The sequence below is a fragment of the Salvia hispanica genome, chromosome 1 (genome assembly GCF_023119035.1).
Source record: "Salvia hispanica cultivar TCC Black 2014 chromosome 1, UniMelb_Shisp_WGS_1.0, whole genome shotgun sequence".
NCBI lineage: Eukaryota > Viridiplantae > Streptophyta > Magnoliopsida > Lamiales > Lamiaceae > Salvia > Salvia hispanica.
This window is the reverse complement of record NC_062965.1, coordinates 41750360-41777095: the sequence shown is the minus strand read 5'-3', so window position 1 is coordinate 41777095 and position 26736 is coordinate 41750360. Positions and strand designations below refer to the sequence as shown.

The following is a 26736-nucleotide window of genomic DNA, read 5'->3' as shown; positions in this document are numbered from 1 at the left end:
TTTTATATTTCTATTTCTTTAATAATTAAATTTGTAAATTAGTTATTTTATTATATGCTTTTTTTTTTTTACATTACCTATCGATGTATATTAAGTATACTAGCAATAGTTATTTAGCTATTCTTAATAACTGGAATACTCATGATTAAATATGTTAACAATATTTATTTGATATCCTCCGAAGTGATATAACTAAATTAAATTAAGTGTTTAGTAAAAAAATATAATTATTTATTTGAGCAACTAATTAATGAACTGACCAATTATTTCAGTCTTAATTCCATAATTATTAGTATTTTTATTCAAATTTGGCTTAGTTTAGTTTTTTTATATTGAAAAAATATTAGTCCATTATGCAGATTGGAGTATTATTAACCAGTTTTTGTTTCTTTGTTACAAACATATAATAAAATAACTAATTTACAAATTTAATTATTAAAGAAATAGAAATATAAAAGAGGAAGAAAAGAAATATACAAAAAAAAGAAGGCGGCGTTATTTTAATTCTAATTATAAGGAATCCCTAAGCCCTAAACTATTAGTATAAGACAAAATAATAAATATGGAACAGTAATTTAAAGAGAATGAAAAAGAAGCAAGAAAGAGGGCAAAGCGTCGCCGTTTCAATTATTGCGGGACACTATTCACCTTTTTTACAGGTAAAAATGTAAAATGGAGATTTATCTGATTCTCTTCTAACTAAATTGAAGAATGATTTGGAATGCGGCTAAATTGATTTGAAAAGTCATTTGGAGTCCGCCAGCCCTTATTTAAGGCACATATTCCTTGCAGTGGAGGACATGCGTTGAGACACTTCTCCACTTGTAATAAATCATGAGTATTTTATCAATTTTCTCCTAGTTCCTATTTGTAGCTCATATTTTATGATCCGATACAAGTATTGTGGTATCAAAGCCATTTTCGGCAAAGGTACGTAGTAGTTTATAATGTAATGCAATGTATTTTGTATTCGTATATTTTTATGAATCTTGTTTTAGTACTTAATTAGTGTGCTCTTTTGTTTCTCATTAAGCTATCTGTCTATTTCAGTTTTTCGTTTAAGATTTTATTTTTTGAGAAAACAGCTTTGGTCATTTGTCACGTAGTCTTTATAACATCCTGTTAGCCGTGAGGGCATTTGTTGATGTTGGCATAAATCGTTAACAGTTTATCAGAAAAAATAAGCTCTTGGAGCAGATTGCTATCTAATAGACCAAATAGTAGTAATAATAGTAATAATGTGTAAGCAACAAAAACAAAGAAATTATTATTTCAAAAATTATGAAAAAACTATTCCAAATTGAAAAGTCCCAGAACATAAATGAAGAGATAGTGTTTGATTCCTCTTGTGATTATATCATAAAAACAGTTGAATAATCAATTCCTGTACAAATGGGGTTTAGTTTATTCCAACTTCGTTCTAAGTCCTTAATTGAAGAACAAAGAAAGCATTTCAAATTCCTTCATTTAGGATTAGGCCAAATTGGATTAATACCAATAACGAAAAAAGGTTTGAATACCTCTGCTATTATTTGTGTTCGAGATAAAAGGCCTGTACGATTTCATGATTCTTTATTAGGAATTTTTGAATCTAGTCTTTGTGAAGGACTATTTTATTTTAGTTGCTTCCGTGATTTGTTTTGTCTTTAAATGACAAAACTCTTATGTATGCTCTATGTCTAGATATTAAAATTAAAGATTATAATATGATGAAAGCAGATAATGTAATTCTATTATATAGAATATAATCTAAGGGTGTCTCCAACGGCGCCCTTCCCGTTCGCCCGTCGGGGATGGGCGACCTAACGGGCGCCATAGTGGGTGGGAAGGGCGCCCACGCCCGTCCCGAGTGCCCCTGCGATGGGCTCGCCCCTCCCGTCGACGGGCGAGTGGGACGGGCGCCACTGTGGCGAAGGTCGCCCGTCGCACTCGGACGTCCGACATTTTAAGGTATTTTTTTTTTTCCTATCTACTATGTAATTTTTTTTTCCGAATGATGTATGTTTTTTTTTTTATTGAAATATTCGTATTTCCCGTTTGTATTTGTGTCGAATTTTAATTCCGTGCATTTTAATTTAATTGTGGGAAGGGCTAGTGGGAGGGGCGAGTGGGAAGGGCTAGTGCAGTGGGAAGGGCGAGTGATGTGGCAGTGGAATGGGAGGGGCTAGTGCTGACGTGGCATGGGAAGGGCGAGTGGGAAGGGCCCCGCCGGAGACACCCTAAGTTAATGACCTCAACCTTCCCAGGAGTTAAAGAAATGACTATGAAGGTCAAATAATTTGACCGTCACTAACCTTGAAAAAAGTAATTTAAAAGTCCAAAAAACATTGAAAGAGGACATGAAGAGAGAGCGTTCATTTGATGAATTATGAATTGGCATAGAAATGGAGGAGAATTATGATGTGGCGAGAGTCCTAGTTTAAGGAGACGAGTGTCCTAGTTTAAGGAGATGCCTAGGTTATAAGAGCATCCACGACCCAAAAGGATTTGTGGATGTCGCGCCCCATTCGCGGTGAAAAATGGGAGGCCATGGTTGGAGGTGAGGCGTGCCAGAGGGACAGGTGTGGTGGCGTGGTTGGGGTGACGCCGGCCCGAGGTCGTGCTGCAACCCAATTTTTTTTATTTTTTACTCCCTCCGTCCCACAAGAATATGCATCATTTTCTTTTTTAGTCAGTCCCACAATTATATACACTTTCTAAATTTGAAAACTTTTTTTCTGTCTAATAAGGTTGGACCCATTCTCCACTAATAATACCTTAATTACTTTTTCATTCTACTTCTGGCTTACATTACCAATTGTGCATTAAAATTTGTACTCAACCAAAAGTGCATATTCTCGTGAGACGAAAGGAGTAATTTATATCAGTACTCCAAATCTAATTCATTTCACCAACAATTCTACATTTCCTTCATTCCTCCAAAAATCTCACATTACACCAAAAAAATATGTTCTCGGTCGCCTCCAATTTGATCTAATTGAAGAATTTTGGACATGCACCAACTTTTTCAGGCATTAATTATTATGTTTAGTGTATTGTTTTTTATTATTTTAAATTTTAATGTTTTCCTCCTTGTAATTTTAATCGTATATTGCCATTTAATATTTGTGGTCTGGGGAAGGGCATGCTGTGGAGTACAAGGTTTTAAGAGCATCCACAGTAGGTTCTTTTTTCGTCTGGATGATTGTCCACGCCATCATCTGTGGTCGTCCGACAATTGTAGGTCAGCGGACGATCTCGTGGACTAGCGGCACTATCGAAAGTTCGGTCGCGGACGAAGGGTCGCTCGACCGTCATCTGTCTCCTCGTCCGTCCACTGCAGGAGCACGGACGGCGAACGACGAACGATAAAAAAATACTCCCTCCGTCCTACAAAAGATGTCACATTTCCCTTTTTGGAAAAAGTTCTTTTCACATGAATATAAAAATTATATTTTCTCTCTCCATTTAACACACGAAACAAAACCTCCTAAAATCCCGTGCCGTCCCACAAGTGTGACATCTTTTGTGGGACGGAGGGAGTATATATAAAAAAATTGATTTTTAATTATAAAAATTCAATTTTTAATTAAAAAAATCATTTTTAAAATTAAAATAAAAAACTATAATTTCACAATTATCCATACTAAAAGACGATCCGTGAATTAGTGAAAGATTTATTTTGTAGAATATAATTCTTGTAGAATATAATCCTTCACACTAGATGAGCAAGTTTTGCATTGCTTGAGTAAATTATACTCCCTCTGTCCCATTAAAAATGAAACGTTTTCCTTTTTTGTTTGTCCCATTAAAAATGAAACGTTTTCTAAAATGGAAACAACTCTATCTCTACTTTTTCATCTCTCTTACTTTACTCTCTCCTCATCAACTCACAAAACAACACTACATATAATCCGATTCCCAAATGTTTCATTTTAAGTGGGACGGAGGGAGTATATAGATAGGTTTTCAATTCCAACTTTCATTGTGACTTCGATGTGGGATAAATGGTAGTTTTATAGATATATTTTCAACTCCTAGTTTCTTTGTGATTTCGATGTGGAACAATTAGTTTTACACTTAAAGAAAGTTTTTTTTTGCTCGGAGATAGGTCTATTCATCGATTTTTTTAAAGTATGTTTTCTATAAAGTATTTGTCTTGAATTTATTCTTATTTACCATCTTATTGCATTTTTATTTTAGTGAAACAATTAAAATTAAAATATCCAAATATTGATGATGTGGAAATGAAATGAAAAGTGGGATAGACCCTTGATAGGCCGTTCCAATGCCGGAGCGGATCTCCTAATCCACATTCCCTACTTCAACTCTAATACACACTCACAACTTAATAGAATAATGTTATAATATATAAGTGATGGTCAAGTGGTGTTATAATATATAAGTGACGGTCAAGTGGTGGTAGTATTATTTTATTAAGTTGTGAGAGTGTATTAGGATTGGAGTAGGGAATGTGGATTAGGAGATCCGCTCCGTTCCAATGCATGGAGATAGACCCTTAAGAATAAGTATGTTATGTGAGATAAAATGCTGGCGTGTAAATAATAAAAAAAGAGGGCTCTTTCAGTGAATGCTCTTAACCCATAAAAAGTAAGAGAAATGATGATGTAGCGGAGAGTTACGACCGAGGCGTGGTTTATAAATACACTGGATATCCTAATACTCTCTTCGTTCATGAAAAATAGTCTCATTTTGTCATTTTGGGATTTCCACAAAAACTAGCCCCATTTCTAGAAATAGAAAGTTTATCTTTCATATTTTACCCATTTTTTCTCATAAACTACCTTTTCTTTTTATATCTTTTATTTTATTTACTTTTTTTCTTTCCTTCTAACTTTACCATTTCTTATTAAAATTTGTGTCATCTATAAATGAGACTAATTTTTATGAACTGAGGGATGAGAGCGTCCACACAATAAGGGGGCTGCGGCTCCTGGCCCGGAGGTGGCTCGGGCGCGGCCCTCTACCGCTGGAGGCAATGAGAGGCGCGGCGGGGGGGAGGGGGTGTGCCCAAGGGAGAGCCGAGTACTTGGCCCAGCCGGGGCCCTTGGGCGCGGCCCCCTATTGCGGAGGGCCGTGAGCTGCGGCCCTTGTGCATTTTTGATTTTTTTTTGTTTTCTAATTTTTTTTATAGATACACTATTTTTTCTCCATTTTTCTACTATTGTGGTGGTAAAATCTAAATTAAAATATAAAAATGAAAGGAAAAAAACCATGTATTTGTAGCTTAAGCTTGTCCACTATTGCGATGGTAAAATATTTTTGAGAGGAGCATGTCCAGGGAAAATAGAAGAAAAAGATGAAAGGTGAAATACATGAAAATGATGAGAAATGTGGAATATATAAAAAGTGGATTACAGACCCCACCTCCTTTATCAATACCCCGCTCAAAATCTTCTTTCTTCACCTCTTTCCCTCACTCTGTCACACACGCATGTGAAATCACCCGTAGCTTCGTACCATTGATTATGGGGAAATACATGCGTACCCGCGCCAGAACCAAAAACATAGACGTCTCTCACTCACCCCTTGGCGTCCGTACCCGCGCCAGAACCCTAGCCCTCAATTCCTCCGCCTCCGATTTTCTCCAGCTCCGCTCCCGCCGCCTCCAGAAGCCGCCTCTCCTCCACCAATACCTCCACAATTCCCACAAAATACCGCCTCCTCCTAAACAGTGCCTCGTTTCTGCACATAATCAAAACCCCCAAATTGAGCCCGCCAACGAAGTTGGGAATGAAGCTTCTCAAATGGCGGCTTTGGAAATTGAGGCATCTTTTGGCGAAAACGATTTGGATACGGAACCTAGACAAAGGTATTATGACCCTTTGAAGTATTTTTCCTCATTTATTTTCCAATTTTATGTTTTGTTTCCTAGAAATGGAGAACGATGCTTTTAAGAATTGTGATGAATTCGGTTGACATCATTTTATAAATTTAATCCTCATCTACAAGTCAAAAAAATTCTCTTTTGCCGCCTCCATTTTAACGGCGGCTGTATTTCTGATTAAATGGGGTTATGTGTTTTTTTGGTTTGCCCTCTTTCGACTAACAATCGATTTAGAAGGCGATGGTTTCTGATGCTGCTTCGCTTTAAATATAGAGTAATTTATTCATTTGGCTTCTAAAACTATATTAATTGATCTGATTTTGATGAAATTTACTTCTCACTGTAGCACTACACAACTGAGTGTTTATCTATTTTGATGAAATTTACTTCATGCGCTTTTCATATACTCCCTCCGCCCAATAATAGATGGACACATTGGGTAATGGCACGAGATTGTAGGAGATGTTGCTTTGTGTGTTAAGTAGAGAAAGAAAATAGTATATTTATATTAATGTGAAGAAAACACATGTTAATTAAATGGGTTGTTGTGCAGGGGCACCAGAGAAAGCACCCCTTGTAGTATGATCGGAGCTGCTGGCAGTATCACAGCACACGGGTCTTCAACAAAGCAGCTAAGTCCCAATGTCTCCAATCAAAAGTCCCCAAGAAATATCCCCACACCTCGCGAGATGGATGAATTTTTTTCCAATGCAGAGCAGCCCCACGATCGCCTTTTCATCGAAAAGTATGTGCTTGTTTGAGCTGAAGTTGTTTCTTGAGTATAAATTATTTGTGATATCATCCTTGTTTCTAAACGGTGCAGGTATAATTTTGACATTGTTAACGATTTGCCCCTCCCCGGACGTTATGAATGGGTAAAGAGTGATGGCATGGGCAGAGTTGGTTGTGATTTTAGGCGCTGTAACTTAAAAAAAGAAGGGGTATAATGTGCTATAAGCCACTCACTCCTGCAATAGTAAGGCCTTTTTTAGTAGTATTAGAATCAGCACAGAATGTAACATTAGACTCTGATAAAGTTCCATTCCAGTCAAAGTTACTTACTTAGGAACTAACTGTTCATTATCTTATTAACTTTGGTGTTGAGAATTGAGATCTCTTGTAAGAACCTTCTCCCAAGTGCTGGCTTGGATGTCATTGTCTTGGTGATAACCGACCAGTCGGCCGGGACATAAACGTCGAATATACCTCTGCCTTTTATCAGATATCAGGGCATATAATTGCATTTGAGCCACAAACTTGAGGGCATAGATTATTTCTTTAAATTGCTGTGTTTAACTGAAGCATAAGATGAATTCAGTAGAGAATTGGTGTTTAAATTGTTAAAAATGTAATTGAGGGTTTTAGCCTTACAGGCTCTTGTGACCAAATATGAATTTGCGTGAAGCAACAATTATTGTGCTCTGTTTTATTTTATGGAATCGCTGAAAATTTTGTTTCTGTCGACGTATGTACGTACGGTTTATGGTTCCCATGTGAATTGCTGTGCAGCACTTAAATGACATTTTTGGTTTTTTCCCTAAAAAGTAATCCACATATTCATGATTACAGATTTACAGGGCACTGACTTCACTAATTTTGTGGCAAATTATTCCCATGTGATTTTTTACCAAACTATTTTTCAGTACAATAAATCTATGTGACCAAATTTTGTATAACCAAAAACTAGTTTATTTGAAAAAAAAATAGATTTATGTATTTAATTAAAATATATGGATGCATATATAGTATATGGAAAGGGTATAATATCGTGGTCACATATTTATAATTTATGTATAATTTTTTCATTTTTTGGAACCACTAATTTCATTTAATGCATACTTTAATTCAAATTTTAAAAATAATAAAAAGAAAATTCAAATATAAAAATAAAAAATGAAGTTAAAGGCTAATAAGTCTTTTTAACTTATCCATTTACTATATTTATGGTTTTAATATATAAATAATAATACATCAAATTATTAATATTATCTTATTTTGGTTGTACAAAATTTGGTTGTTTATCATCACTCTTTTCAGTAATTCTCGGTTATAATCGGAATTGATAAACGGTCAGTTATAACTAAAAATATAAGAAAATATTTTATATATTGATTAATAATTCTCCCGTTCAAGATGTGAATTTTTTTTTTAGTTTGTCCTATTTAAGATGTCCACTTTTTATATTTGAAAATAAATATCCCTCTCATTTCTACTCATTAAAATATTCAACTATCTTTTTTTTTTCTCTACTTACTCTATCTAACAACTCCTCCTACAATCTCGTGTCACTCAAGAATGTGAATATCTTGAGAGGACGAAGGGAGTATAGTACTCTCCTTGCCCTCTACTTTATGTCTATTTTTGTCATTGTCACCTATCTCTCATTTATTGTTCATTTCCACATTTTACCATAAATGATAAGTATGGATTACATTTACTAAGTCATTTCACTTACATTTTATTATACAACTAATGTATACTCCCTCCGTCCACAAAAAATAGAGCACATTTACCATTTTTGGTCGTTCACAAAAAATAGAGCACATTCATTTATCAAAAGTTTTCAACAAATAATAACTGTACAAATCATTCCACTAACGCTACTTCTCACTTACTTTTTCGCCTTTTCTCTTACTTTTTTCTTTCTCTCTTAATTTACCAATTCTACATTAAAACCCGTGTCATACACCAATTGCTCTATTTTTTATGGACGGAGGGAGTATATTTTGCTAAATTTTTTAATTCATTTTTCTTTACATTTCTTAAAACTCGTGCCCACTACAAAAATGTTCCCAATGAAGATTGTCCACTCTCTTTTTTGGTTTGTTTCAACCAGAGATGTCAATCCAATTCGAAGCTCGTCGAATACTCAGTTAAAATTAGTGGGTTAGGGATGTAAAATCACAACTCAAATATAAAATCGGGCTATTCTAGCTTTTTGGTTGATCGACTTGGCCAGGTTGAGTTACGGGTCGGCCAATTGGGTTGGCAAGGTAAATTTAAAAAAGATATAAAATTCTAAGGGTTTAGAGAATTAGATTTTTATATTCTCTCATGTGTGTGCCTCACAGTTATTCCTCTTTCAGCCGAACACTCATTTACTGGTCATTTACGGTATCAAAGTGGACTCGATCTGAGATTATAGGCTGTGGGGATAGTGTTGAAAATGGAGAATTGAAATATGCAGATTTGGGGAAAAATATGGAAACCGTTAAAGAGAGGGAAAATGATGAATGGAACTGAAGAAGAAAAAAAGCCGATTAAGGAAAGAAGGAAAAGCGTGTTTCATTATTGACTACTGTGACCAAGTGTTGATGGCAAAATACAAAGAAGGCCTTATATATAGGCACAAATACAAACAAATAAAATGCTAAACACTAACTAATAAAGGAAAACAATATCAACTAATTACATTTTTATTTTTAATTTCAACAGATAGCATATCCACGTGAATATAGTAGTGTTAAACTCCTAGTTATATATAGAAGATACTCACTCCGTCCGCGAACAAGAGTCCCATTTTTCCATTTTGGTCCGTCCGCGAATAGGAGTCCCGGTTCATTATTACTATAAATTGTTAGGGAGATTCAATATACTGAACAGAAACAGAACGGATAATCTGAAAGTCGTGATGAAATCACTTTCAGATCAAATCAATTTCGGCGGTTCTACCAAAATATTTGATCGAATACAATTCAGAGAAAAATAGAACTATCTTATGTTGATATCTGAGAAAAAGCATAATGAACCAAACAAGAATCGATCAGATTTAACAAGATGAACCAGCGCGTTTTATCAAGATGAAACATCGTGTCTGTTAATTTCATAACTGAAATTCACTGATTTTCAAAGGTTTCCGAAATTGCAAACTAGTCATTTGACTTTCAGAAATTACATTTTCGGATGAATTTCTTACACAGCAACTTCGTTGGAAATAAAAAATTTCCAAGCTCGACCCCAGCCAGGGGCTCTGCCCCTTGGACCCCGCCAGGGGCTGCCAGAGGCCCCACATTCCACTAACTAATTTCACTCACATATCATTTAAAACTAATATATACAAGTGGGATCCATATTTTACTAACTTTCTTTCATCCAATTTTTTTTAAAAACCGTGACAAATAGAAATGAGACTCATATTCGCAGACGGAGGGAGTATAGCTAATCACAATGTTACAAATTTGGTTATGACTCAGAACATTGGATTTTTTGTTTTTTTTTTCCTCCTCTTCTTTGTTCTTTTTCGCTGACACATCTCAAATTGGTTGGATGTACAAATGTGCGAGAGAGAATGATGTTCTCAAAAGAGGGCAATTCTAGTAAGAGATCATACATTAAAGTATAAATTTAATTAGTTGGGAATTTGATACATGAAAATGAGTATAGTTTGTTGAGGCAATTAGATTTGGTTAAGTGCAGTTAAAGGGATTAGTTAGCAGCAAGCCACATTAAGAGGAGTAGCTAGTTAATTAGGTGGTTATCAAGTAGAATAGCTAATCCTCTATAAATGGCATTGTACTCTTCTTCAATAGGGAACCAATGAATAAAATGAAATACTATCGTTTTCTCTCTTATATCTCTCTCTCAATACTCTATAACTGCCGGTGAGTTCTCTGGTCAAGTTCCGGTGCCTTCTTCGGTGGCTGTTCAGATCCCAGGCGCTCTAGTCTGTACCAGATTTTAATTAAATTTCATTATTGATCAAAATTTGAGGAAAGATTCGCTTGGACTAGAAAACCACTGGGGACTACTACCCTTTTACAATGATATCCGATATATGACATGACTCAAAATTAACCTACGCTCAGCAGCGTATACATGTAGTGAAAATTTAATAAAGCCGTTGGTGGCCTAGTGGTAGAAGTTCTTCTTGTTACAGCAAAGACCAGTGTTCGAGCCTCGTTAGGTTCATCTCCTACTCTTGTTTTTACTTTATCTTTTTTAATTTAATTTTGTATTCTTTAGTATTTAAAATTTCAATTAATTACTATATAAGTATAGAGTATAAATTTTAGTAATAATTTACGGTAAACTCAAGTTTAATTACTAGTACTAAATAAGTATCATAAGTTAGTAATATTTATAAAATTAATCTCATTATATTCATATCTATACTATATTTCTAAGTAACAATATATGGATACTTGTACATCAAATGCATAGTTTACCGTCTACGTGACACCATCATATAAATTTATTTCTATTTAAAAATGAAGTTTTTAATAAAAAACAAAGAAAAAATAAAATAGAAAATTTGAGAAAACATACAAAAAGAACAAAAAGGATTTGTCAAAAATTGAAATTTGTCGTATCTTTATTTTTCGCACCCCCTTATGAAAATCCCAGATACGCCACTGCCTACGCTAAAGCTCGCCCTCAAGCCCTGGGCGAGTCGGTCGAGTCTTTCCCTATTGTTGCATTCCCAACACAAGAAGACGCACGGAAGAGGTGTCCCAAGCACATCCGTTGCGAGTTTGTCTCGGTAGGGAACTGTAGAAGCTATTGGAGGAAAGCATCTCTTTTTCTTTCGAGATGGGCATATGAAGTGAAGATGCAGAAGTCAGAACCCATTGAAGACGAAAGTGGGGTACAAGGAAATTTAATCCCACTGCCTGAAAAAATAATTTGCACATGCCTTTACGGTAATTTTTAGCATACAATTTTCGTGAAATTGTAAATTTTTTTGACGCTGTGTTGTATGCATTACGCTACAATCATTTGCAAATTGCAATTGATTTGCTAAGTACGTGAGAATTTTGTTATGCATTGTATTTTATTTTATTTTATTTTTTGAAAACTTCTAAGGATATGTTTGGGAACATGGAATTAGATGTGTGGAATTGGAATTGGAATTGGAATTGAATTGAATGCTTCAATTTCATATCCAATGTTTGGTACCATAAAAATATTTGGATTTGGAATTGAATTCTTTCAATTCCACAATTTGAATTGCATATCAAAGGTAGAAAATTGGAATTCTAAATAGTTATAAATACATATTTTCACTACTTCACACACTACTCAGATTTCACACACACTACACACATTTTGCACACTATACAAATTTCACAAACTACACACACTACACGCATTACTCACAGTACACACATTTGGCACACTACACACACTACACAAATTTCACACATTTCACATACCACAAAAATTTCACACGTTTCACACACTACACGCACTTCACACACTTCATACATTTCACACACTACACACACTACATGAATTTCACACACTTCACACACTACACGTTACACACACTTCACACACTACACATTTCACACATTTCAATTTTTGGATTTATTTTTCAGTTTTTAGTTTTTTTTCAATCCAAAGTGAACCACATCGAAAATTTTAAATTTTCAAAAAGTTTAAGCCGAACCAAATCGTAAAACTAAGCCAAATTTGAAATTTTAGTTTGTGAATAGTTTGTGTGCAATGTGTGTATTTTGTGTCTAGTGTGTGTATTTTGTGTGTACTAATATGTGTACTTTTTATATAGTGTACGTAGTGTTTATTTTGGGTATATCGTGTGTAGTGTGTGCAATGTGTGGAGTGTATTTTTTTATAATGCGTGCACAAGGTGTATTTTGTGTATAGTGTGTGTATATTGTGTGTAGTGTGTGTAATTTGTGTATAATGTGTGTAGTGTGTTTATGTATAGTTTGTGTATAGTGCGTATTGCGTGGATTGTGTGTATTTTGTGTATGGTGTTTGTTATGTGTGTAGTGTGTGTATGTTGAGTATGATGTGCGTAGAGTGTGCAGTGTGAGAAGTGAGTATTTTGTTTGCCTGTGTGTATAGTATGTGTATTTTGTGTAAAGTGTGTGTGAGTGTGTATTTTGTGTATGTGTACAAATTCTTCAAATTCAATTCTATATCAATTACTCATTTTATCAAACATAGGATTTGAAATTGAATTAGAATTCAATTACTTCCAATTGAATTCCATAAAATTTGAATTTCAATTCGATTTCAATTCTGTGTACCAAACGGATGCATTCCTGGATAAAATTAAAAACATTTAAAGTAAACCATATTGGGCCGGTAAATCTAAAAAGATAAATATATACATAACCCAGTCTCAAAACATGTTACGAAGCCTTTATTACTCCCTTTGTCCCATAGAAGTAGGATTTTTTTTTTCGTCCGTCTCATAAAATAGTCCATATTTATTTATGATAATCTTTTTCTCATTTCTTTTAGTTTAATATTTATGAGCCACACCATCCACTACATAATTTCAACTACTTTTTTTGTTATTTTCTCTTACTTTATCAATTACACATTAAAACTCGCGTCAACCTAAATAGCCTATTTCTATGGGACGGAGGAAGTATTACATAATTAAACGACTCACTCCGTCCCAACTACGATGACACACTTTTCTTTCTAGTGTTCCAACCCAGATGATACATTTCTATTTTTGGTAACTTTTTCTCTCCAATTAATACACTCAACCGCTTTTTATTCTATCCAATTAAATATTCTACTCTCTTTCACTCTTCATTTAATACTTGCACTTACTTTTTCTGTATCAAATTAATTATATTAATTAAGAAATGTGTCATCTTAGACGGGATGAAGAGAGTACAATTTCGGACTTACTATCTGCAGAAAGAAGTGTTACACTGTCACCAAGCCAGATTGTATTTAATGTTGAACTAAATTTAAAGACCGAACTAGAAACCAAATCTCAGTCATCTATTAGAATTTTTTCTAATATTGTGGGTGGGTAAAATAAATTAAGCAAATAATATACCTTATTTTATAAGAATTTCATTATTTGATTCATTGCGGAAAGATTGAACTAAAATAATTTTAAAATAAATAAGATAATGAACTATTTTTTAGTTCTACGTTAAGAATTAGTTCTGTCCTCTCCATCACTTGAGCCTTCTTCAACAGATCAATGGCTGCAACAAAACATCTAGTAATAATAAAGAATTGGCTTTAAAACAAGAATCAAGAAAAAGAAAAAAGTAGCCATAGAAAAGCAAGTCTTCCTTCATAATTATTCCATCAGTTTGGTTAAGATCAAGAATGATTCCCACATCGGCCTTTTGCTGTAGTTGCAATGTAACCGTGTGATAGATCAACACAAATGATCATGATCAATTGATCATCAACATATGCAAATAGCATTCTGAAATCTGCATTGAAAAAAAGCATACGTGACAGCTCTGACCAATTATTGAATTAATGATTTTTGGAAGGTTATGTTTAGATTCAATGCAGTTGGTGCTAAACTACTATGTTACAAAAAATATATTTTCTCAAGATTCGTATTTAGGAACCGGTTCGGATTCAAAATCCGATCTGAAATCCCTGACAAGTGACAATGATACTTACACCATTTCGCTATTTCACGCAATATGCAACTTCAAAATATGTATACGAGTTGCTTGAATGAAACTTAGATATCACAAGAATAGTTAGATTTCATATGCATACACTACAATTAAGAATTTCCTATACATGTGACAGTTATTATGGATCACAATAATGCACAGATACAATAGAGGATCCATCTTAATAAACAATGGCGATAACGGGCGTTTGAGTCCCGATCCACACCTGTGTAACACAAGATTTGAAGCATACTTGCATTTCGAGAAAAAAAAACCACGGCCACCCTAGTAACTTGACAAACATTTATCAAAATAGATATCATCACTGGAGGAGTCCTACTTTTTAGGAGCAATAACTTTAAAGTTCGGATTTGCCAAGCTCTGCAGCTCTTTGTTATCCTCCAAGAGCCTAACTGTAACTTTAAAGGATAGTTGTTCTTCTCCTTGCAATTCCTCTTGTTCCTCTACCATTCTCTTCGCACTCTTCACCACTGACTCGTTGCACTCATCCAAATTCACATATTTTAGTGTCGGAATTTCTCCAAGTTCTGCAGGGATATCCTTCAAATCTTGTAAGTACATAAGATGAAGGTGCTCGAGGCATGGGAAGTGGGAGGAGCTCTCGATCATCCAGCATTCCAACTGATGACAATTTTCAAGTGACAAATATTTGAGACTGAGGAACTAGCCTTCAACTGTTTCCCATTTGCCTGTTGTGAAAATTCCGCCATTCAACTTGAACTTTTGAAGAACGGGTAATGTACTTACCCTTTCCAATATGTCTTCCATTCTACAACCAACTATTTTAAGAGTCAGACACTTAAGAGAGTGTGGAAAGGTAAGCTTTCGCAAAAATTCACCACTTGGACACCATTGCATCTAAGAGATTCCAGCTTTTGCAGACGTTCGATATTGTGGACACAATAGTCATGAGCACAAGACTGAACTCTGTCATAAATGAGTCCCAATTTCTTGATATTGGGGATTCTACTGACCATTGTCTCATCACATTTGAAGTTCATTACTCCTTTGAGGGTTTGTAGATTCTCCATGATGACAATGTTGTCACTTGGAGGATCTGGGAGATGCAACCCTCCAAGTATCCAAAAACAAACATGCCTAAGTTGAGGCATGTTCCAAATATCAACTACTTCATTAGAATGAGGAACAATTAATGTCTGTAGACTCCACATGAGATTGATAGAAGAAGGAAGATGAATAACATCAAGAAGCCGCAAATTTAACATCTTTGCTGGGGAATACTTATGTTCTATAATGGGAGCTGCTTTCAATATCCTCAATAATTTTAAATTAGGGAACAGTTGAACTCTTTGATGATCACTTATATAGGAACGGGCATGTGGTGAAGATTTCATGGCATGAACTACTATCTCTTCTGAAGCGCTTCTCGAAATAATTACACGGCGTTGGCTACAGATGCCTTGAGGTCTATGTTTTCCTACCACATGATAAAACCTCTCCTTTTCAGCTTCTCTCAAGCAAAGGTCTCTCAATAAATCATGCATTTTCAAGCTCTTCATGTTTCCAGTTTTCCCCAAATCGTGAACAAGAATTAGATTTCTCTCAACTAGTTCATCTAAGTAATCTTTTGCAATTGTTTCCAAACTTTTGCCCCTTGTTGGTTTTAGAAATCCCTCAGAAACCCATAGCTTGATGATTCTTGATATTCGAATTCTATAATCCTCCTCATACGCTCCCATATACAGAAAACACAGCTTAAGATAAACCGGCAAATGGTTGCAGCTCAATTTCAATATTTTTAAGCAACGGTTATCATCCTCCAAATTCACGAGTGAATTTATATTTCCTTTAATAGATTCCCAACATTTTTTTGTTTGTTCCTGCTTTCCCAAAAGACCTCCCATCACAACAATTGATAAGGGAAGTCCTCTGCAACTGTACACAATATTTTTTCCAATTTTCTCTAATCCAGAAGGACAACTTTTCCCCTCGATTTTACAAAACAAATTCCAACTACTTCCCTCATCCAGAAATTTCATTTTAAGGCCATCATAGTTATCCAATTGAGATCCCAAATTTGATAGCCTAGTTGTCACCATTATCCGACTACCATTATTATTGTCAGGAAAATAGCATTGTAGCTTCTCCCATGCCTCAATACTCTACATATCATCCAACACAATCAAAAACCTTCTATATGATAAACATTTGTGGAGTGCTACTCCTACTTCATCTTCTCTCATTTTACTCGACCTTTCATTCACTACTTTATCAACTTGAGATAGAATTTCACAAAGAAGTTCTTTTGTGTTATATTGTTGAGAAATTGTAATCCAAACACAAATATCAAAATGATGAGAAATAAATGGTTTCTCATAAACATTTCTGACAAGAGTAGTCTTACCAATTCCTCCCATGCCTACGATTGTGATGACTTGGCGACCGCGTTGTCCATCAGTAAGCTTATCCATGAGTTGTAGCATCAGATCATCACAGCCCACCATGGTTGTGCTGTTCAACCTAAAGAGAGAAGATGACGAAGAATTGTTTGAGGAACTAGCAGAAGATGAGACTTGTCTCTGCAGCTGATCTTTAACTGCAACCATCTCCATCACTTTTTTCTTGATCAAACCCAAATCTTCTATCACCTTCATCAGACTCTCGTACAAGTCTGCTGGTCTGATTTTTAGACCATCAATTTCGTGCCCAATTGCACGAGAGGCTAGGAAGAAACGATCTCTTTTAACTGCAGAGGCAGCAAGAAGAATTTGATCGATGATGTTAGATTCGATGGCATCTTCAGCCGCATAAACAGCATCAGTGATGCGCATCTCCAACGAATCAGCTTCATCGCTGTCAGCAAAAGGAGACTTATAGCCTTCAAGAAATTCCTGCAAGAACACAACAATTTCAGTGATAGACTCAACTTGTGTTTTGTCCATTGAAATTGGAGGGGAAGGATGATGCTTGATCTGATGGAAAATCTGCATAAGAGAGACCAGAGCTGCATAAGCCGCCATTGATATTTTTGCTTCTGTTTCTTTCGTCAGGAAATGTTTTACAGTTACAGAGGGAATATGGCTAGAGAGACTGAGTCAACATTGGCTAGCTAGCCCAACATTAATAACTGACCCACTGCCTTAAGAGATGTATAAAAAGTAGCATCCACTTGTGTTTTAAATAGTTAAAATCCATTAAACAGAAAAAAGCAAAGTTGGCTTGCCGTCCAGTTTTCGATCTTGACAGTTTTAAGGGGATCTTCCTCATTGCTGGTGTTCATTAGAACCTACTGCTTCAAGGAAGGAAAAGCTTCTCTGGCTTGCTAAGATTTTTTTCAAAGGAGAAAGTTGAGTCGTTGTCATCAACGGACACACAGAGTCCTGATATCCAAACTCCAAACTCCAAACTCCACAGGAGACTAATTCATGACTATATGTACGTTCACATTCTATAGAAATACAAGTATTTAGTTTTAGGTTGTTATCTAGGTTATAACACTTGTTTTAGCAAAAAAAATAGTTCTTGTATGTTCTATGGGAATCGAATATTTCACCTCCAACTGCGATTACAACACCATGACCAAGCCAATTTCAGAGACTCAAGGAGTGATGTTTGTCACTGCAGTTTCTTTACACGAAACTTAAAATCTTTACATGTGACAGTTATTCTGGATAAGTGATCAAAGCAAGCAATTATAGCCGCTCGAAAGGAACGCATCAAATTCATCAAGTTGACGAAAGAATCTAAAAGTAACTTGAAAGTTGGGATTTGCCAAGCTCTGCAGTTCTTCATTCTCCTTTCTGAGCCAAATTTCCCACTTTAAAGGATAGTATTACTACACATTGTAATTTCTCTTGTTCCATTCTCTTCGCACTCTTCACTGCTAATTCACTGCAGTAATCCAACAGCACATATTTCAGTGTCGAAATTTCACCAAGTTCTGCAGAGATCTCCTTCAAATGCCCCAAATAATTAAGATGAAGGTACTCGAGACATTAGAAGTGGGAGGAGCTTTCCATCGTCCAACATTTCAATTTATTTTGGGTTAGTGACAAAAATTTGAGACTAGGGAACTGTTCAACCGTCTCTCTGCTTACCTTTTCCATTATGTCTTCCTGATAGGCCTTGGTTCGGCCTATTGGGGGTGGCGGAGGAATTCTGGTGAATGGCAAGGATTTGACGTAAATTGAGGTGATATTTGTGTGAGTTTGCAGTGAAGAATTGAAATCAAATCCTAGTTGAGGTGCTAGGATGGAGAACCGAGGATGAGAAACAAGAATGCTCTTTATTTCTCGACGCCAATATTCTAATGGGATTCTATTATTTATAGAATCCTCAACCCTAGACGGTTCGACCTAATCCTAACCCGGGAAAGAACCGACAAGAAAACCCGAGTATAAAAATAAAAAGATAGCGGACGATATCTTGCTTGGAGGTCAAGATATCGACATAATTAATTGTTTAAACAAAAGTTACAAGGAAATAAATAAAACAGCAAAAATAAATAAAAGCTTAATTCCATGTCACTCGTCTGTGAAGCGCGCTGGTCTTCTCGCTGATCGTTTTGGTTGTTTTCGCCTGACAAAAGATTGCTTGCTGCGTGATCGCCCTCTTCTTCCGGTCGCTGAGCTTTCCTCCTGCCCAACCGTGCCTTGTCGGATGTCGGGATCGTCGTGTGTCACGGAGTCCCTATCAACTCCCTCCCTGACGGAAATTGCCTTGTCCCCAAGGCGCAGGTTTGGAAAATTCTATAGCAACAACTCAACGGACTCCCAAGAGGGTGAAGCAGAAACGCCTGATGCTCAATGAACAAGCCATTGCTCCTGCGGTACACCCTTAACCAAAACCGTGCGCTGATCCGACGCGTGGAGTGGTGTGTCAAGTGGGCGACCCTGCGGAGAACTTACAAGTGTCGACGGAGAAACGACCAACGACGATTGTTCCACAGAAGGCTTTAACAACGAGACGTGAAACACATCATGAATTCGACTATCCGTCGGGAGCTGAAGACGGTACGCCACCTTGCCAATCCGCTCAATAATCTTGTAAGGGCCATAGAACCGTCTCCCTAGTTTGGCGGACAATGGTTTCCCGACAGAAATATGTCGATATGGCTGCAGGCGAAGCCAGACTCGGTCTCCCACTTCGAATTCCACATTCTTCCTATGGCGATTTGCTTGATTTGCCATTGCCAGTTGGGCCTGCCCAATACGAGCTCGTAACAGCCGAAGCAAGTCCTCACGCTCCTTTAGCAGTTCCATGACCGACACATTATGCGAGGGGCGGGCATATGTGTCGAATAAATTAGGCGGCTCACGGCCGTAAAGGGCCTGGTATGGCGACATCCCTATACTGACATTTGTTGAACAATTTAGGGCGAGTTCCGCCCATGGCAACATCTGCGACCAACGATGCGGGCACTCAAAAGTATATGCTCGCAAATACTGCTCCAGTGCCCGGGTTGTAACTTCAGACTGGCCATCCGTTTGGGGATGATATGCCGTCGTAAACTGCAACTTAGTGCCACTAAGAGTCGTCAATTCCTTCCAAACATCGCTCATAAAAATTGCATCACGATCAGCCAATAACTTCTTAGGAAAGCCATGAAGTTTGACCACAGTATCCACGAACAATCGCGCCACACGCGGTGCATCGAATCCCGCCCTTAAAGCTCCAAAATGAGCATACTTAGACAAACGATCAACCACGACCATAATAGCAGTATATCCTTGTGATTGGGGAAGGCCGACGATGAAATCCATTGAAGCTGCTTCCCAAACACAATTCGGGATTGGGAGCGGTTGGATTAAACCATTTGTCTTGTCTCGAACATACTTCGTTGCCTGGCAGGAAACACAACCGGCGACAAAACGTCGGATGTCGGTGCGCATACCCAGCCAATAGAAGGAACTTGCCACCCTTGTAAATGTCCGCTTCTCGCCCGGATGACCGGCCATCGGGGACGTGTGGCACTCACTCAAGATTCCTGGAATTGCTGCAGAATCCCGACTGATGAAGAGGCGTCGCTTGAAGTAAAGCAGCCCGTCACGAACCGCGACATGTGCTGGCCCGGAGCCGGTAGCGACAGCCTGGTGCAGCGCCACCAAATCGGGTAATCGTGTGTTTTCCTCGCGGATCAAGTCCATAATAACCGCTGCGGGTCTTGCAAATAAAGCTAGAACCGCAGGTGTGTCGTCCTGAACCTCCTCCGGCATGCGGGAAAGAGCATCTGCGACCCGATTGGAAGCGCCAGATTTATACTCAATCACAAACTTGAAACCCATCAGCTTCCGTAGATAGAATTGTTGGTCTGGTGTCTGCACTACTTGAGATAGTAAATCCTTCAAACTGCGCTGATCACTGCGAATGATAAATTCGCGACCCAAAAGATATTGTCGCCACTTCTGAACGGCTTCGACAATGGCGTAGAGTTCCTTATGATAGGTGGATGCCAACCGGCGGCGCGGGCCTAACTTCTTGCTGAAATACGCAATCGGATGCCCTTCCTGTAATAAGACAGCCCCAATACCCAGATCAGATGCATCGGTTTCCACAACAAAAGGTACCTCAAAATCGGGAAGACGGAGAACTGGAGCTGCACACATTGCTGCCTTGAGATCGGTGAAACTCTGCTCTGCCACGTCAGTCCAAAGGAATGCGTCCTTTTTTAACAGTTCGGTGAGTGGCGCTGCAATGATGGAATAGTGTTTGACAAACCTTCGGTAGTACCCGGTGAGGCCCAGAAAGCCTCTCAACTGCTTGACTGATGTAGGGGTAGGCCAAGCTGTCATTGCTGATATTTTGGAAGGATCCGCATGTAATTGCCCTGCTGTAATGATGTGACCCAAGTAATCGATCGTTGAAACGCCGAATGCGCATTTTGAGCGTTTGAGAAAGAAATGGTGTTCCCCTATACCTTAGTCCATAATTGGATGAAGGCATGGCTCAAATGGGTGTCATGGTATTACACCATTGCCTTGTCGCCTGATGTTGATATCCGCGCTTTATTTCAAGCTCCTTTGTGTAGTACATTGCTTGCGGCTTTAGATTGGAGACATTATTGATAATTATGACATGCGTTGTTGGGTGGAATTGGGGTTGGTTGGCATTCCTTGTAGTTTACTTGCTAGGATTCTTCTTCTTCTCCACAAGATCAGAGTCAAATCTTTTTTGATTGGAAGATAGAGGAAATAGGGGCGCACTTGGGTGGCGCTCCTTCTCCACGAAGGGATACTGGCTCATTATTCCAATCAAACCGCATGGTGAGATTCCTGTAATTCTTGGTGACGTCACCCAATTCCTGCAGCCATTGAACCCCTAGGATCACATCTGGTCCTTCCACCTGAAGTAGAAACAAGTCGATCTCGAAGTAGTATCCCTGCATATTAATCGGGGTACCCAAACATGCATAAGAACACTGAAGTGTTGCCCCATTACCAACAATCACACGAAAAAGGGTAATAGAATTAAGGGGAAGACTTAGCTGTTCTGCTACTGATGGCTTGATAAAATTATGGGTGCTTCCTCCGTCGATTAGGATGGACACCGGAGAAGAGTTGATGCGGCCTTTCATACTAAGTGATCGCGGTTTAATCTTTGGGCATAGAACGTGCACCGAAGAGACTGCACCAGTGATGACCATATTCGAGGCGTCCACATCGTCATCGAACACAGGAGGGTTCTCGTCCCCCAGGTGATCGTCATCGTCGCCCATTAGAGCATAGAACTTTTTGGTACAAACGTGCGCTCTAGAGTATTTCTCAGGGCACCAATAACAGAGACCCAGTTTCGCGCGCTCAGCGCGTTCAGCTGCAGAGATTCGAAACAACAGGATAGTCGGTAGGTGGCTGTCCGGGCTTGGACTTGCTGGGTTGCGGGTCGCGATTCGGGGTAGGCGACGCGGTGTAGGGCCGGGGCTGCCAGGGAGATTTCGTCAAAGATGTCTGCATATTCCCAGCAGTGGATTGGCAAGCCGCGAGCTGTTGTGCCAAAGCAAATGCGTCCTGCAGAGTGGCTGGACGTCTCGTCAAGAGTTCTTGCTTGATGGAGGGTATCAAGCCCGCGATAAAGAGAGATGTCAGCGTGGAGTCGCCCACATGAGCAGCTTTCTGAAGCATCGATTCGAACAGAGTTTGGTAGGCTTCCACTGTTGTCGTCTGGCGAAGTGATGCGAGGCGGCCAACATAGTCCTCATAAAGGTCTGGATCAAAGCATTTCTTCGCTGCCAATAAGAAAGAGTCCCATGTCTTATTCTCAGTGTTGTCCTCCCAATAAGAGAACCATTCCTCCGCGGCATCGTCCATCAAGAAGGACGTGAGGTATAGGCGGTCCCTCAGGGGTGTGAAGCTGTGGTTATAGTATTTCTGAATCCTTCGAATCCATCGGGTAGCGTCTTCTCCGTTGAAGCGAGGTGGACCTGTTGATAATTTAGGATGGGTCTCCGGGTCGAAGCCGATCGGCTTTGTGACAAGAGAGGGGGGAAAGTCCCAACCGCGCGAAGCAGAGATGCCTGCCTGCGGGTCGGTCGGTCGCTTGCCCTGGTCGTCAAGTTTGGCAGAGATTTTGGCTAGGGTTTCGTCCAAGTTTTTGTTGATGATTGCTTGTTTGTAGGTGAAGTCCTCGTGATCATAGCGGTGAGTCATCATCTTCGTCCAAGTTTTTGTTGATGATTGCTTGTTTGTAGGTGAAGTCCTCGTGATCATAGCGGAGAGTCATCATCTTCTTTTCATACTTGCCTTGGCGAAGTTGCATCTCGAATAACATCTCGCCGATTTCTTGCGTGGTGTATTCATGGGGCTGCTCCCCCGATTCGCTGTCGACGGTGTTAGGCATGATGAGCAATAGGAAGAGTCGTCAAGAAAGCACCAGATGATAGGCCTTGGTTCGGCCTATTAGGGGTGGCGGAGGAATTCTGGTGAATGGCAGGGATTTGACGTAAATTGAGGTGATATTTGTGTGAGTTTGCTGTGAAGAATTGAAATCAAATCCTAGTTGAGGTGCTAGGATGGAGAACAGAGGATGAGAAACAAGAATGCTCTTTATTTCTCGACACCAATATTCTAATGGGATTCTATTATTTATAGAATCCTCAACCCTAGACGGTTCGACCTAATCCTAACCCGGGAAAGAACCGACAAGAAAACTCGAGTATAAAAATAAAATGATAGCGGACGATATCTTGCTTGGAGGTCAAGATATCCACATAATTAATTGTTTAAACAAAAGTTACAAGGAAATAAATAAAACAACAAAAATAAATAAAAGCTTAATTCCATGTCACTCGTATGTGAAGCGCGTTGGTCTTCTCGCTGATCGTTTTGGTTGTTTTCGCCTGACAAAAGATTGCCTGCTGCGTGATCGCCCTCTTCTTCCGGTCGCTGAGCTTTCCTCCTGCCCAACCGTGCCTTGTCGGATGTCGGGATCGTCGTGTGTCACGGAGTCCCTATCACTTCCATTCTTCCATTTATAGACAATTCAAGAGTTAGACTCTTAAGAGAGTCCGGAGAGGTAAGTTTTCGCAAAGCATCACCCCCTCCCCTCCAAATGCGACAACTAATAGATTCCAGCTTTGGCAGATGCTCAATGTTGTGGAGACAATAGTCACCTTTTTGGCTATAATTCAGACCTAATTTCTTGATATTAAGGATTCTACGAACCATCATCTCAGCACATTTGAGGGTTTGTAGATTTTCTATGATCACAATGTTGTCACTTGGATAATCTTGGAGATGCAATTCCTAAGACATCAACATGCCTAAGTTGAGGCATGGACCAAATTTTAGCAGTTCCCCTATAAAAACTAGCAATTAATGTTTGTAGACTCCAAATGGGTTTAGTTGGAGGAACTTGGGTAGAACGAACATTAAGAAGCCGCAAATTTAACATTTTGTCCTGGGCAATACTCATAAGATTTAGTAGAGTGAGATACTACTTCCCATATCTTCAACACTTTCGAATCAGGCAACCCTCGAACTTTCTTATGATCATGAGTTACATAGGAACGGGCATGCGGTGTAGATCTCATCCCATCAAGGACTTTTTCCATTGAACTGCTTCTGGGAACAACTGCACGGTGTTGGCAACACCTACACATGCCTTGAAGACTATGTTCCCCCACCACATAATAAAACCTCTCCTTTATAGCTTCTCTCAAGCAAAAGGTCTCTCAACAAATCATGCATTTTCAAGTATTTCATGTTTCCAATATATCCCAAAGTGTGAACTAGAATTAGATTTCTATCAACTAGTTCATCCAAGTACTCTTTTCCAACTGTTTCCAAACTCTTGCCCCTTATTGACTTTAGAAATCCTTCCGAAACCCATAGCTTGATTACTGCCGAGACTCGAATTAAGCTATCCTCCTCACACGTTCCAATATAAAAAACACAGTTTAAGATATACTGGCAAATGATTGTAGCTCAACTTCAATATTTTCAAGCAATGCTTGTCATTCTCCAAATCAAGACTTTGTGATTCCTTTTATGACAACACTCATCTTTCTCCCTCGTAAAAATTCTAGCCCGAGAAGCTTTTCCTTCTATGAAGCAGTATATGCTAAAACATAGTACCAATTCTCAAACAAAAATTGGGACAAGAATATAGCCTGAGCTAGCGTTGATGACACCCCAACAATGACGAAGAGCCCCTTAAAACTGTCTATATTGAGGCTCTGAGAGGTGCTCAGAGATGCATTGCACTGGGGCAATTTCTTCATCTCTGAGCCATTTCTTTGTAAGCCTCACCATCAAATCACTATCCTCTTTCAGCCTCAAGATCTCGTGTGAAACATCATAAACTAGTGGCGATCCCTTTGGAAATGCATGTATAATGCGAAAGCAAAGGCAGAAATTGGATATGATGGACCAATAATGAACGATGTATTCGATGCAGTGCTCGGAAAGAAGAAGCCTAATGTATGGGAGTTCATCAACAATTGCACCTATTCCTCCCTTTTGCTGCCTTTGGAGAGAGCTTCATGGAATTGATCCCGAGTGCTATGGTCTTTTAGGTGTGAGGATTCAAGAATGCCATTGTTTTTCATGAATTCGCCAACAAAGGAGCCCGTTTGATAGCCAACAAACTCTCCATTCTTTATCAAGTCATCATTGTAGTTAATATTACACTGCAGTTGCTCTACTGTTAGCATGGATGCCAAGTTTGCAGTGTAACTTGTCGTCAAAACCGGCACCTCGAACACCCATGTGATCACCACAAATCTCGTCAAGTTTCTCCTCACTTTCTCCCCTATCGTAATAAGATGAGCTAGTTGAGCTTCATAAAGAAGAAAATCAGGTCTTTTAAGGACTATGTGTATCAAGAATTCTTGGCTTACATTGTGCAAAAACCGTTGAGAATGAGAATCTGATCTAAGCAGCCTCCTCAATTTTCTTCTTGAAAACATTACACCCCACTACTTTTTGATGGCTTGATCTTGTCAACCAAGACCCAAGTGCCATTTTTGAGCAAAGAGTCAATCTTTCATGGCTTTGATCCAACCCTCTCAGCACTTTCCATTACCTCTTGGAAGGTCACTGGTTCATCAAACAAGAATATTCTCTACTGCGCACAAAGCATAAAACATCATCTTATAATCTAAATATTTTTTTACAGCTTAATTTCTCTTCTTGGCCTATCTCTGGCCAATTTATATGAACCTTAACTCTCCTAATCATCTGATGGCATTTGCTGACCTCCAATGTTTGATCCATTAAAGAGTCTTGACTGAGATCATTTCCATCTTTATCTGGCAGCTCCACCTCCACCTCCAGTTGAGAGACCCCTCTAGTGCTGCCTTTTTATAGTCTCAATATAAGGCATCTTAGATTCATCAAAAACTACATCTCTTCCAACAATGATTTTCTGAGATTCCTGAAACCACAATCCATAACCCTTAGCACCATCTTGATATCCCAAAAAGATGCATTTAAAGTTCTTATATCCCGCTTCCCTCTTCTTACATGTGCATAGGCTCTGCATCGAAAAGGCTTAAGCTTATTGGAATCTGGCTTCTAACTATACCATTTCTGATCAGGCATAGCAAAACTATTGCAGGTGATGGGCATTTGTTGATCATTTTTTCAGGCAGTCAACACTGCTCTCCCCAAAACCTCTTAGGCACAGCAGATGATAGCGGCATACACCTGACCCGTTCTAAGATTGTTCAGTTCATCCTTTCTATCACTCCATTCTGTTGTGGATTCCTAGGGAGTCTTGTGCTGTTTGATCCTTTTATCCTTGCAAAACTGATCAAATTCAGCAGACAAATACTCAAGACCGTTGTCTGTTCTCTAAGACACTTTAGAGTGGAACCTTTGTGCTTCTCAACTTCTACATGTCATTTCTTAAAACATACGCCCACAACTTTCTCTAGAAATGATCAATCACAGACATGAAGTAGTTGGCCTCTACCTAAACTATGAGGCTCCTATGAGTAATCTCATAAAAAACATTGTAATAAAGCATCAATACAGATTGATTCATACATAATGAAATATTCAATTAATTTATTCTAGAAGAAAAGAAAAACTCAAGAGCTTCGAGTCAATAAAGACTAAGAAGGATTACTCAAGA

At 38.4% G+C, this 26736-nt stretch overlaps 3 protein-coding genes across 3 annotated transcripts; 1 reads left to right on the top strand and 2 right to left on the bottom strand.

Moving 5' to 3' along the window:
• Positions 1 to 5363: 5363 nt before the first annotated feature.
• LOC125213019 (cyclin-dependent kinase inhibitor 4-like) lies at positions 5364 to 7050 on the top strand. The gene is made up of 3 exons (XM_048113363.1): positions 5364 to 5812; positions 6381 to 6572; positions 6651 to 7050. Exons 1-3 carry the CDS (start codon positions 5469 to 5471, stop codon positions 6772 to 6774), a joined length of 660 nt encoding a protein of 219 aa, XP_047969320.1. The 5' UTR covers positions 5364 to 5468; the 3' UTR covers positions 6775 to 7050.
• Positions 7051 to 14520: 7470 nt separating this feature from the next.
• LOC125197042 (putative late blight resistance protein homolog R1A-10) lies at positions 14521 to 17186 on the bottom strand. Its single transcript, XM_048095739.1, has 3 exons — positions 16557 to 17186; positions 15045 to 16328; positions 14521 to 14826 (listed from the first exon to the last, which is right to left on the bottom strand). Exons 1-3 carry the CDS (start codon positions 17184 to 17186, stop codon positions 14521 to 14523), a joined length of 2220 nt encoding a protein of 739 aa, XP_047951696.1.
• Positions 17187 to 25105: 7919 nt separating this feature from the next.
• On the bottom strand, positions 25106 to 25567 carry LOC125197026 (glutamate receptor 2.8-like). The gene has a single exon (XM_048095721.1). The coding sequence runs from the start codon at positions 25565 to 25567 to the stop codon at positions 25106 to 25108; it is 462 nt and encodes a 153-aa protein (XP_047951678.1).
• Positions 25568 to 26736: the final 1169 nt, after the last annotated feature.

Coding starts and splice junctions, on each gene's coding strand:
- LOC125197042 (XM_048095739.1), bottom strand. CDS start 17,186: ATGGCGGCTTATGCAGCTCTGGTCTCTCTTATGCAGATTTTCCATCAG. Junction 16,329..16,556: donor GAATTGGTAAGACTACTCTT/GTCAGAAATGTT, acceptor GATGATATGTAG/AGTATTGAGGCATGGGAGAA. Junction 14,827..15,044: donor GATGCAATGGTGTCCAAGTG/GTGAATTTTTGC, acceptor AATTGTCATCAG/TTGGAATGCTGGATGATCGA.
- LOC125197026 (XM_048095721.1), bottom strand. CDS start 25,567: ATGTTTTCAAGAAGAAAATTGAGGAGGCTGCTTAGATCAGATTCTCAT.
- LOC125213019 (XM_048113363.1), top strand. CDS start 5,469: ATGGGGAAATACATGCGTACCCGCGCCAGAACCAAAAACATAGACGTC. Junction 5,813..6,380: donor GATACGGAACCTAGACAAAG/GTATTATGACCC, acceptor GTTGTTGTGCAG/GGGCACCAGAGAAAGCACCC. Junction 6,573..6,650: donor GATCGCCTTTTCATCGAAAA/GTATGTGCTTGT, acceptor TAAACGGTGCAG/GTATAATTTTGACATTGTTA.